Consider the following 14,053-nt stretch of genomic DNA (forward strand, 5'->3'; position numbering starts at 1 on the left):
TACTCAGGTGGGTCCTTCGTGATCTGTAGAGATTCCCTGAGCGGTTTACGAGCTCTCGACCAGTGTTTCCCTCGTTCTCGTCTGGTGATGGCTATCCAGGAGTCCCTGCATACTCTTGCCCGTTGCGGCCGCTCTGTGGTCTTTGTGTGGACCCCTGGTCATGTCGGTATCCCGGGCAATGAACATGTTGACTGCCTGGCGAAAGAGGCCACGAGTAAACCATCTGTGGACATTGGCCTTCCAGAGACTGATATGAGGGCAGTCTTACGCCACAAATTTTTTGCGCTATGGGACGTTGAATGGCATGAACTGACCACTCGTAATAAACTCCGTGCTGTCAAGGAGACGACAGCTGTGTGGCGGTCATCCCTGCGAGCCACTCGCAGGGACTCAGTAGTCCTTTGCCGGCTCCGCATTGGCCACTCCCGGCTGACACACAGTTATTTCTTGCAGTGGGAGGACCCTCCTCTATGTCGCTGCGGGGCGGCTTTGACGGTGGCCCACATTTTGTTGGCCTGCCCCCTTTTAGCTGTGGTCAGGGAGACATTTGCGCTGCCTGATACGCTCCCTGCCCTTTTATCTGATGACCCTGCCATGGCTGGCTTAGTTTTACGTTTTATTCGGGCAGGGGGTATTTATCATTTAATCTGAGTGTTTGTTATGTTGTTTTGTGTTGATTCTGGCCATTGGCCTACGATTTTAATCCGAGTTTTCAATGTGTTTCTCGGTGGTTGGCTTTTCCTTTTTTGTTTCTATGGTCGGCCAACCACCGTTACACTCTGTGTAATTTTAGTTCGTCTTGTCTGGTCTTTGTCTAAGTTTCTCTTGTTCTGTGTCGTCTGTGATCTATTCTGTTACTCTTTTTTATTCTCTGTGGGTGGTTTTAGTATTTGGAAAAAGGGACCGATGATCGTAGCAGTCTGGTCCCTTTAATCCCACAAACCAACCAACCAACCAACCATCAGAAGTAGTTGGCGGTCTAAAAACTATAACTGTGTCTAATAGACCCAACCTCTTAGGTATTAATGTCATCTGTCTTGTATGTAAGCTGTTTAGGATGCATTTTTCTGTGCCCTGTACTGTGCTTATATTGTGAATGGTCACCTTTTGTATTGCCTTTTAATTTCAGTTAAATAATGATTTACTTCAGTTTTGTAAAAAGCAGTTCTTTTTTTCTTATCAGTTGAAAATAATTTTTATTTATTAATATGAGGATATGTAATGTGCCAGTCATATACTAACTGGTAGGGCAAACTCTTTCAAAACAAAATTAGGAATGTAGGATTGTAAGAAACATCATTGAATCATTCGTTCTTCTTGTCCTCTCTTTGTTAATGGTTTTCTGAGTGTGAGTCCTCCGTGACTTGTAACCAAGTGCAATTCTTGTTACTCATCCCTTGGTTTGTGTCTTATTGTGTCTCCAACATCCAAGACCTACTGGAACATATCGTACAAACCACAGTACCAACTCTCCAAACAAAGTACATACTTTTTTACCCCAATTTTTTTTGTAACCTTTGTCCTACAGATTCCAGTTAGCTTCACTTTATTATATGAAGTAATAGTTCCAACACGTTGACATATTTTACTCCATCCTCGCTCACTCGCCCGCCCGCTCGCTCGCCCGCTCGCCCTTCCCGCTCACCCACCCGCTCGCCCGCTCGCTCCCTGTCTGTACTATCCCAATGTATTTTGCAAGGATGCGTTATTGTTCCCAAGTGCTGACAGTATGTTTTTGCTCTCAGGTTACCTTTAGCTTTATGGAATCCAAATTGCATATTTGAAAGTAGCTCATTTCTTAAGAAGACTTCTTAAATTTTTGTTCAATCTCGCTTTTGACTAATTTGCTTGGACATTGCAGCAATATTATCATTCAGTATGTCTGAATATTCTTTTTCAGTGTTTCAAAGGTATAATCGTGTTTCAAAGGTATAATCTATGCTGTTAACATATGAAAATTATTTCAATAACTTATCAGCAGTCATAAAAAGTTTGACTATGAGGGGCAGTCAAATGAAAACCGAACACCTACTACAATGGGACCATGGAATAGTTCCATTCAAAAGTAATCACCACACCCATTAAGACATTTCTCCAACTGGTAGACAAGACAATCAATTTCTGTTTCATAGAACGCAGTTGGATGTTGAGAGCTCCACAACTGCAACCACTCTTGCACTTCCTCATCCGACTGAAACCAGTATCCACATGCCTTCTTTCAGGACGCCATAGATGTGTAAATTACACAATGAAAGGTCCAGGCCATATGGGGGGATGTTGCAGTGTTTCCCAACCAAATTGCCGAAGCATAGCCTTTGTCTTATTGGCAGTGTAGAGGCAGCCGTTATCATGCAACAGGATGACTCTGTCCGATAGCATTCAGACACCTCAAGAGCATACGGCAAAGCCAGCAATGGAATGATCCCACATTTCCTCCACCAAAGAAATCCTAAGCTGTTCTCACAACCTCCTCCTTGAACAGCAGTGACCCTCTGCTTACAGAATTCCTTGAATGTAAAACAACAATCAAAGTGCAGCAACTGCGATGTGCCATAAAGTCGAAATGCCCAGGAATGCTGTTGTACGGAATCATCCTGTTGCACGACAATGCCTGCTCCCTACACTGCCAACTGAATGAAAGCTACACTTCACCAACTTGGTTGGGAAACACTGCAGCATCCTCTTGAGAGCTTGGATCTTTCATTGTGTGATTTTCACATCTTTAGCAACCTGAAGAAACGCGTGTGGACATGGGTTTCAGTCAGATGAGGAAGTGCACAAGTGGGTGCAGTTGTGGAGCTATCAGCAGCCAACTGCATTCTGTGACACATCATCTTGTTTCCTAGTGGGAAAAATGTCCTAATAAGTGTGGTGATCACTTTTCAATGGAACGATTCCATGATCCAGTTGTGGCGGGTGTTGGGTTTTCATTTGACTGCCCTTCTACTAACAAAATTCAGTTTAAGAGGAGCCTAGATATTTATTGGTGGCCAACTCTTTCTATACCATGGACAAATTTCATAGTGAGAGTGATTGATGTTTTAATATTGGACATAAAGATTGCACTAGTGGTGGCCATCCAAAGTTGTTTTCTGTCTGCGCACAACATTGCATAGAGTTTGTGTCGGTTGGCAAGTCCCTCTAGCAGTGCAGCTAGGAGAAGAGTGTGTGTGGGTTTTCCTCTTCCAATTGTTGGTTTCCGAAGCTTTCCAATTGCCAACCTTATTTTCGCACACAATTATTTGCTTACTGTTGGTTTTTCTCTCAGTTTGCCATTGTGGCTTTGTATGCATTTGGTGATTCTTGGCTTTCATATTTTGGACTACTCTGTCCTTATGTATTTGTGTACTGTTTTTGCCGTTGAACACTTGGTTCGTACAGCCATTCGCTGTTTCTTGGAAACTGACTCGTGGCACTTTCACACCTAGGTAGTGCATTACTTAAGTGCTACTAGGCTGATTCATGCACTTGAATATGCTCATATCAATGGATAAAAAGTTTCTGGAGTTTTCTTTGTAAGGCCGAGAACACTTTGAAGAGGAACTTTGCTCAGGGAGATCTTCAACTTCAAAAACCTATGAAAATGTAGAAAGTGTGCATTCTCTTATGAGGTCAGACTGACATTGAACAATAAGGACGATGGGTGACCAGTTAAAGACTTTCACTGTACATCAAATTTTGACCGAAGATTTGCACATTACAGAAAAGAGGATGCTGCATCATGACACGCCCCATATCACACGGCCACATCCATCACAGAATTTTTGACCTCAAAAGGCATGCCAGTTGCTCCACAGCCCCCCTATTCACCTGATCTGAGTTGTCGTGACTTCTTTCTTTCCCCAAAATTGAAAAAGTCTTTAAAGAATGTCATTTTGGGACTCTGGAGAACATTTAAAAGGCTGCGACTAACATGTTAAAGGCCTTATGAGTTGAAGCATTTCAGCAGTGCTACTGAGACTGGGAACAGCAACTCCGCTGGAATGTAGCTGCTGAAGGGAACTACTTTGAAGGGGCAATATTGTTGTTTGAAAAAATGAAAGCTTTGTTAGAGAAAAAAATAAGTCTCATTACTTTTATCACACACCTTGTAATTGAAAAAAAAAAATTACTTACTTCACAGGTGACAGTTCAGCTTTAGAATTTCTTTTCACCACAAAATTCACATACTTTGTCTATTTTTCAGTGATAACACTTACATGTTTGTTGCATTTATTGATGGATTAATAACTAAAAACCTAATTTTACAAGATGTAATTTTTTTGTAGGTTCTGTCTTAAAGGGCATTTACACTCATGTTTTGTTGTTCTTATGGTGTTTGCTGTTCAGTTATCATGTAAAAGTTTTGTTATCCTTCTTCTTTTCTTCTTTTAAGTTTTTTCACCTGTTTCTTTACATCTTTTTTAGCATTTCCTTGCTTGATTTTATTCCCTAACATTTTCACATGTTACGTCACCTTGGTTTGCTCTCATTGATGGTGTGGCCATTTCGAAATAATTGTCTTTCTCGTTCTTCTTGTTAGATTTCTTCATGCCACCATCTGTCTGTAGAGTCACTTGAGATTCTATATGTACATTAATGTATTCCTTCCTCAGACCACAGTCCAGTACGTTTCAGAGGAATGTGTAAAAACCTCTCTTATGCTTGGACATTGAAAAATCACTAATTCACTCACTGTTTACTTTGAGTTAGCAACAACCCAGATTAAATTCACCTTATTTTTTTTTAGAAAGCAAAACTTTTAGAAAATAGCATTGAGTATTTGTAGTAACACAACACTGAAGATCATTTGATAGCATTTAAGGCCATTCTAAAATCTAACATTTCCAATCCTAAATTTAAATCCTGTGACTTCAGCCATTTCTCACCCACATAGCTATGCAATTCAAACACAACTCACTGAAACTCCCTTATATACAATATAGAATAGCACTACACATTCTAAACTAATATTAATGTTCTTGTTCTTTTTTAAATGTGTATTTTAATACCACAGACTTGTAATGTATGATTATTCACATGTAACCCAACTAGCTTTTAATATGCTTTATTCATCATTAAAAGATGTGCTGTGAAATAAGTTTGAGGTTTTCTTTATTCCTCAATAGCATAGTGGCTCCTTCATATCTGTCGGGTCTGCCTGCTCCAGACTGTTGTCTAGTAACCCAGAATTGTTTAGCTGACTTAACCTTCACCAACTTTGTGCAAGTTGTGGCATCATTTTGATGACAATATTGTATATACATATTTCATTTCTTCTGGATTCAGTGTTTCCTAATGGATGATGACGATTTGGGCGCAGATTTTATGATACTATTGCAATTGGTTGTACTACGAAAGACAACATTGATAACAATCAGTACTGTTCTAACATATCATGTAACACCATGTTGCTAGTTCCTAGTGCTCATTATTGTATTTACCCAATTATAAGACAAGGTTTTTTTTCCCAAATTTGTCATTCGAAAAATGCTGGGTGGTTTTATATTCTCAGATTAAACTATTGGTGCTGAGGTAAACATTTTTACATTGTTTAAAAACAAAGATGATGTGACTTACCAAACGAAAGCGCTGGCACGTCGATAGACACACAAACAAACACAAACATACACACAAAATACTAGCTTTCGCAACCAACGGTTGCTTCGTCAGGAAAGAGGGAAGGAGAGGGAAAGACTTTCCCTCTCCTTCCCTCTTTCCTGACGAAGCAACAGTTGGTTGCGAAAGCTAGTATTTTGTGTGTATGTTTGTGTTTGTTTGTGTGTCTATCGACGTGCCAGCGCTTTCGTTTGGTAAGTCACGTCATCTTTGTTTTTAGATATATTTTTACATTGTTTAATAGATTAATATAGGGGTGTCTTAATTTACAAATGAAGTTTTGGCTGCTGAGATTTTGTACAAATTTATTTCGAAGAATTCTGAAGGGTTGGGTTTAGCAAACAATGCTTTTGTTTGAACAGGCTTGAGATTTTCCGATATGCTGAAGCACTTGATACAGTATTGACCTTGCTGAAACGATGACATGACATTTGACTTTGGGGTGCTAGTGCAAGGAACATGCAAGAAATTATGAACTAGCCACTACAACAACCTAATGCTCTGCTTAAAAAATAGACAATTTTGTGTGAGACACAGGAGAAAATAGCACTAAATTCTGTCAACTTATAAACTTTTGTTGTATTTGAACTAGTTTGCAGAAAATGTTCTGCTAAATTTATGTATACCATGTTAAAAAATTTTTGCTGGTTTTTAAGTAAAGGTAACTTTCAAAGGCGAAAATATTGTCCTTCAAAAACTGTTACTTGATTCTGAACCCAAGTCATTATTTTATTTGGTTATGAGAAACTGTAATGATTGTCACTGTTAACATAGTAGAATACTGGGGAAAAACGCCATCAGCTTTAGAACAAGACGGTGACATTCAGATGAAACAAGATAGAGAATTAGTCCAGAATTGAATGTCTAACAAATGAAATAAATTGCACTAGCTTACTGCAGTCGTTATCCCAAGAATGAATTGCAGAGGAAAGGCACGTTGTTAAGGTAGCACCAACAGATGCTACTAGACCCCTGGATGAGTGAAAGTTTGAGAATTGTACTGAATCGTGATTGCAATCTTTTATTTATGTACTAGTTGCTACTGTCATGTATGATCTGCACTCTAAAATATATTGCTTTCTGTATTTCACTATTGCTCAAGCACAGCACTACAGAAGGGTTGGAGAGGGAATGGTGACATCATCTTGGCCGAGAAGTACGAAGAGTGAGGGGAGGGGAGTGGTGTGTGGGCAGCAGATTTAGTGCTGCCAACCACGGGAATCTATACTGCGTACTTCGGCTTTTTATGAACATCTGTGTTTAAGCTTCAGTTTTGTACTGTGAATCAAACAGATCTTAAAATTTGACAAATAATCAGCAATAGCATACATTTCTGCAGGAGATGCTAAAAGTCCAGATTGGATCCAGTGGTGTACCTACGAACGTCAGTAGCGATGTTGTTGACACTCACTGTGAGGTATGATGGGAACAATAGGGAGTATGTTAGGTGCTGGTTCTACACAGCCAATGAGAGAGCAGCGGGCAGCCAATGTGTTTGGATCAAAGGACATTGTAACATTCTCTCATAATCCTAGAAGCAAAATCTGGTGTGCGTTCAGAAAAAAAAGTTGTGTTGTCAGGTCACACCATAACTGTAACCTCAGAAATAGCAACACACTCGCAAGAAGTAGCCAAATATTAGTGACAGTGGAGATGCAAGTTTCACAGCTGTCTTGTTAGGCTGATGTCAGTGATGATTAAAAATAGTGATATCACAGCCTAAAGGAACAAAAAAGGCAGTGAAGATAATGTAAACCATTTCTTTTTGCTTATTTTATTTCTCCTTGTATTCTAGGAATGTGGACAGTAAGTAATGGCATAAGTTTAGATTAGATGCATTGTTAACTTTTTAGCTGGGTACCTTACATCAATAAAAAATTGTAATTATGATCAGTCATATGTTAAAAAATTAATTTTTCTCAAGGAGACTTAAAGAAAAGGGGGTCGTCTTATATTCGGATCGTCTTATTCTTGGGTAAATATGGTATGTTGCTATTGCCATGCATTGCTTAATGTTTTCTAACTCTTTGCTGCCATCAGATGAGAATGGAGGGCATCTGATTTTGATGTGTAAGTGATTACCTACATTTTCTCCCTGCTAAAGTTTATCCTTGAGCCTCACCTATTAGTTGCGTTTGATTGATTCTGCAAAGAGGGCTTTCTTGGATGTGGGGAAAAAAGTAATTATAATTTAAGCGCAACACAATGAAATTAACATTATCAATATCATTATATTACATTGTTAATATTCATTAAAAATAAGCAACAACATTCCGAAAGTTTCTGTGAAAAAGATCTTCAATGTAGTATAAATAGTTGCCCAACAGAAAGTTACTTAATTCACTCTTAAACTCCACCACATTTCCCATGGAGCGTTTCATGTGCTCTGACATGTTATTGAATATACAGGGTGTTACAAAAAGGTACGGCCAAACTTTCAGGAACCATTCCTCACACACAAATAAAGAAAAGATGTTATGTGGACATGTGTCCGGAAACACTTAATTTCCATGTTAGAGCTCATTTTAGTGTCGTCAGTATGTACTGTACTTCCTCAATTCACCGCCAGTTGGCCCAATTGAAGGAAGGTAATGTTGACTTCGGTGCTTGTGTAAACATGCGACTCATTGCTCTACAGTACTAGCATCAAGTACATCAGTACGTAGCATCAACAGGTTAGTGTTCATCACAAACGTGGTTTTGCAGTCAGTGCAATGTTTACAAATGCGGAGTTGGCAGATGCCCATTTGATGTATGGATTAGCACGGGGCAATAGCCGCGGCGCGGCACGTTTGTATCGAGACAGATTTCCAGAACGAAGGTGTCCCGACAGGAAGACGTTCGAAGCAATTGATCGGCGTCTTAGGGAGTACGGAACATTCCAGCCTATGACTCGCGACTGGGAAAGACCTAGAACGACGAGGACACCTGCAATGGATGAGGCAATTCTTCGTGCAGTTGACGATAACCCTAATGTCAGCGTCAGAGAAGTTGCTGCTGTACAGGGTAACGTTGACCACGTCACTGTATGGAGAGTGCTACGGGAGAACCAGTTGTTTCCGTACCATGTACAGCGTGTGCAGGCACTATCAGCAGCTGATTGGCCTCCACGGGTACACTTGTGCGAATGGTTCATCCAACAATGTGTCAATCCTCATTTCAGTGCAAATGTTCTCTTTACGGATGAGGCTTCATTCCAACGTGATCAAATTGTAAATTTTCACACTCAACATGTGTGGGCTGACGAGAATCGGCACGCAATTGTGCAATCACGTCATCAACACAGGTTTTCTGTGAATGTTTGGGCAGGCATTGTTGGTGATGTCTTGATTGGGCCCCATGTTCTTCCACCTACGCTCAATGGAGCACGTTATGATTTCATACGGGATACTCTACCTGTGCTGCTAGAACATGTGCCTTTACAAGTAGAACACAACGTGTGGTTCAAGCACGATGGAGCTCCTGCACATTTCAGTCAAAGTGTTTGTACGCTTATCAACAACAGATTCGGTGACCAACGGATTGGTAGAGGCGGACCAATTCTATGGCCTCCACGCTATCCTGACTCAACCTCTTGACTTTCATTTATGGGGGCATTTGAAAGCTCTTGTCTACGCAACCCCGGTACCAAATTTAGAGACTTCCCGTGCTCGTATTGTGGACGGCTGTGATACAATACACCATTCTCCAGGGCTGCATCAGCGCATCGGGGATTCCATGCGACGGAGGGTGGGTGCATGTATTCTTGCTAACGGAGGACATTTTGAACATTTCCTGTAACAGTGTATGAAGTCACACTGGTACGTTCTGTTGCTGTGTGTTTCCATTCCATGATTAATGTGATTTGAAGAGAAGTAATAAAATGAGCTCTAACATGGAAAGTAAGCGTTTCTGGACACATGTCCACATAACATATTTTCTTTCTTTGTGTGTGAGGAATGTTTCCTGAAAGTTTGGCCGTACCTTTTTGTAACACCCTGTGTATGTACCCTTCAAATTGACTCCTTTTCTGCTTTTACCCAACATCTTGAAGGCTTTGTTGAGGTTTATGTTTCGGGTATTCTTAAAAGGTATGCCATTAAATGTTATTCTTTTGACGCTGTTGGTTGAATCTTAATATGTTGTAAGCATAACATAATTTTTAGTGTATCGTAAGTAACCAGGACATTAATTTGATATTTTCCTATATATTTCTTGTTTCATTGTAAGTTACTTGTGTGTAATTTCATTTCTTACAATCGGATAATCGCTAACGATGAAAAAGTTATTATTTCGAGTAAAAAAGATGGACAAATCTGCCGAAGAAAATGGCTTCTTTCAAGAAAATTGAAAAAGACTAACTAACTTTAATATGCATGCTGGAAAATAAGTTCAAAGTTTTTTTTTTATTTCTATAGCTTGTGCCACATCATTCCCTCCCCCCATCTTCTCCTTCTTTCACTATTTCTGTAGTCTACACTATAAATTCTTATTGAAATAATTTTCAGCTAGAAGACCTCCAGAAAGAGGTGGAGGAACAGCGGGAACTAGCCAACAATAGGTTACAAGAATTAGACAAACTGCATCAGCAACATCGAGAGGTGCTTAAAGAAGTTGAAAAGCTGAAGATGGATGTAAGTACTTACCAATTTTCCTAAGTCTTCATCCACTGTTTAAACATCATCTTTCAGAACACTGAGCACACTAAAGTGTTATGTACCATTTTCCATAGATGAGATAAGTTAAAAAAAAAAACCAACTAACTCATTTATACGAATACTGCAATTCTTTTCTTTTTCTAGCATAATATATGTTTTACAAGATGCACCCAAGTGACAAATACAGAAAAAAGCTTCCAAGATTCACAACCAAAATGTCGGTTACTTTTTATTTATTTATTTTCAGTCTTTGTTTATGGCATTTGCATCAAATAATAAATTCTGCCAAGTAAAGTTTGACATTGTTGACCCTTTCACTGTGCTCTTTATTGCACAGATAAGCAGCTGGTGGCAGGCTACGGTTGACACCTGCCTCATTGCTTATGAATGGAATTGTGCAGGCCTAGGATATATTGCTACCCACCATACAGTGGAAATGAGTTGCAGACAGGTACAACAAAAGATACTGAACAATTAAGCTTTCGGCCAAAAAGGCCTCCTCCTGAATTAGTCAAAATACACTATGTGTTCAAAAGTATCCAGATACCCTCAAAAACATGTTTTTCATATTAGGTGCATTGTGCTGCCATCTACTGCCAGGTACTCATATCAGTGACCCCAGTAGTCATTAGACATTATGTGAGTGCGGAACGGGGCACTCCGCGGAACTTGCGCACTTCGAACATGGTCAGATGATTGGGTGTCACTTGTATCATTTGTCTGTACACAAGATTTCCACACTCCTAAACATCCCTAGGTCCACTGTTTCTGATGTGATAGTGAAGTGGAAATGTGGAGGGACACATACAGCACAAAAGCATACAGGCTGACCTCGCCTGTTGACTGACAGAGACCAATGACAGTTGAAGAGGGGTTGTAATGTATAATAGGCAGACATCTATCCAGACCATCACAGAGGAAGTTCAAACTGCATCAGGATCCACTGCAAGTACTATGAAAGTTAGGCAGGAGGTGAGAAAACTTGGATTTTGTGGTCGAGCGGCTGCTCATAAGCCACACATCACGCTGGAAAATGCCAAACGATGCCTCGCTTGGTGCAAGGAGTGTAAACATTGAATGATTGAACAGTGGAAAAATGTTGTGTGGAGGGATGAATCACTGTACACTCTGTGGCAATCTGATGACAGGGTTTGGGTGCAGCAAATGCCCAGTGAACGTCAACTGCCAGCTTGTGTAGTGCCAACAGTAAAATTCGGAGGCGGTGGTAATATGGTGTGGTTGTGTTTTTCGTCGAGGGCCCTTACACCTCTTGTTTTGTGTGGCACTATCACAGCACAGGCCTACATTGATGTTTTAAACAACTTCTTGCTTCCCACTGTTGAAGAGCAATTTGGGGATGGTGATTGCATCTTTCAACATAATCGAGCACCTGTCAGTAATGGACTGGCCTGCACAGAGCCCTGGCCTGAATCCTATAGGACACTTTTGGGATGTTTTGGAATGCCATCTTCGTGACAGGCCTCACCGACCGACATAGATACCTCTCCTCAGTGCGGCACGCTGTGAAAAATAGGCTGCCATTCTCCAAAAAATCTTCCAGCACCTGATTGAACATAGGCCTGTGAGAGTGGAAGCTGTCATCAAGGCTAAGGGTGGATCAACACCATATTGAATTCCAGCATTACCAGTGGAGGGCCATGAACATGTACAGTAGTCATGTGTGAGAGGTGCATTTGTGTGTGTGTGTGTGTGTGTGTGTGTGTGTGTGTGTGTGTGTGTGTGTTTTTCATGATTCAGGAGGCAGCCTTTTGGCTGAAAGCTTACTTGTTCAGTGTCTTTTTGTAGTGCCCATCTGTGACTCAACATCTCCACTGTATGGTGAGCAGCATTATATCCTTTTCATAATACTTTTAAAATAATTTTTTATTTATTTTGATATTCTGGGGAAGGGTGTTATTGGTGGGACCAATGTATACACAGCTTTTTTGAACAAATTTCTCATAAATTAGTTTTGTATTGTTCATTTCAGAGCATGGTATTGCACTTAGTTCAGAGCATGGTATTGCACATAGTCGAGCACCACGCTCTTCACAAGCATGCATTTTTTTCTTACTTTTTCCCTGTTCTTTTGGCTGCAGCACAGTTTTTGTGTTGGCACATACTTGTTCTCAGTGTTTCAAAAAATGGCCCAGCAAACTTGTTGGGACTGATACTTGGCAAGGTTGTCCAGCTTTTCTATGCTGGGAGAATGAATTGATGTGTACACAGTATTATTCTAGCAAATTTCCAATGAGAGTAATTTGAAAGTCAGGTCTCCGAAACTTAACACCAGTTTCTCGTACAATAGGTACGAATTCAGAGCTGCTTATCCATGAAATGGCAAAATTGTTTCATATAATATTTTCAAAAACGTTTACTTGTGACTGAATGAATTGTCATCTAAATCAACACAACCCATTCTGTCACTGTATTTCAGTATTACTTCAGGTTTTTTTATTTTATTTATTTCCTTGGTTTGCTGTAGTTCGTCATTGCAAACAATGGAAAGGGTCTACACATCTTCCGTAACTCACCATTGCGTGCCATCAGTTTCCCTTTACGAAAGGTCTTAACATTGCCTTTCTCGACTTTTGCTTCCAACAAAGCTGCTGGCATTTCTATCCTGTTAATCATAACAGTTCTAATGTGGTCAGTGCTTCTTAGAATGAGAAAATCCAACAGCTGAGTAAGTTTTAAAACCTGTTGTTGTGTTTGTTGTTGTTGTTGTTGTTGTTGTGGTCTTCAGTCCTGAGACTGGTTTGATGCAGCTCTCCATGCTACTCTATCCTGTGCAAGCTGCTTAATCTCTCAGTACTTACTGCAATCTACATCCTTCTGAATCTGCTTAGTGTATTCATCTCCTGGTCTCCCTCTACGATTTTTATCCTCCACGCTGCCCTCCAATGCTAAATTTGTGATCCCCTGATGCCTCAGAACATGTCCTACCAACCGGTCCCTTCTTCTTGTCAAGTTGCACCACAAACTCCTCTTCTCCCCAATTCTATTCAACACCTCCTCATTAGTTATGTGATCTACGCATATAATCTTCAGCATTCTTCTGTAGCACCAATTTCAAAAGCTTCTATTCTCTTCTTGTCTAAACTATTTATCGTCCATGTTTCACTTCCATACATGGCTACACTCCATACAAATACTTTCAGAAACGACTTCCTGACACTTAAATCTATACTCGATGTTAACAAATTTCTCTTCTTAAGAAACGCTTTCCTTGCCATTGCCAGTCTACATTTTATATCCTCTCTACTTCGACCATCATCAGTAATTTTGCTCCCCAAATATCAAAACTCCTTTACTACTTTAAGTGTCTCATTTCCTAATCTAATTCCCTCAGCATCATCATCATTATTTAAGACTGATTAAGCCTTTCAGCATTCCGTCTGGAGCATAGTCCCCCTTATAAAATTCCTCCATGATCCCCTATTCAGTGCTAACATTGGTGCCTCTTCTGCCCTTAAGCCTATTACTTCAAAATCATTCTTAACCAAATCCAGGTACCTTCTCCTTGGTCTACCCAAACTCCTCCTACCTTCTACTGCTGAACCCATGAGTCTCTTGGGTAATCTTGCTTCTCCCGTGCGTGTAACATGACCCCACCATCTAAGCCTGTTCGCCCTGACGGCTACATCTATAGAGTTCATTCCCAGTTTTTCTTTGATTTCCTCATTGTGGACACCCTCCTGCCATTGTTCCCATCTACTAGTGCCTGCAATCATCGTAGTTCCTTTCATATCCGTAACCTCTACCTTATTGATAAGGTAACCTGAATCCACCCAGCTTTCGCTCACATACAACAAAGT

The 14,053-nt window shown here is 40.2% G+C and overlaps 1 protein-coding gene across 3 annotated transcripts in view; it reads left to right on the forward strand.

Moving 5' to 3' along the window:
- Nucleotides 1-14,053, forward strand: part of LOC124715465 (E3 ubiquitin-protein ligase Bre1) — a 274,712-nt gene that overhangs the window by 90,637 nt on the left and 170,022 nt on the right. For all 3 annotated transcript variants that reach the window (XM_047243098.1, XM_047243099.1, XM_047243100.1), the window contains exon 7: nt 10,086-10,211. In XM_047243098.1, coding sequence (XP_047099054.1) covers nt 10,086-10,211 — 126 coding nt within the window. The remainder of the gene's footprint in view (nt 1-10,085; nt 10,212-14,053) is intronic.

This window comes from Schistocerca piceifrons, chromosome 1 (genome assembly GCF_021461385.2).
Source record: "Schistocerca piceifrons isolate TAMUIC-IGC-003096 chromosome 1, iqSchPice1.1, whole genome shotgun sequence".
NCBI classification, from domain to species: Eukaryota; Metazoa; Arthropoda; class Insecta; order Orthoptera; family Acrididae; genus Schistocerca; species Schistocerca piceifrons.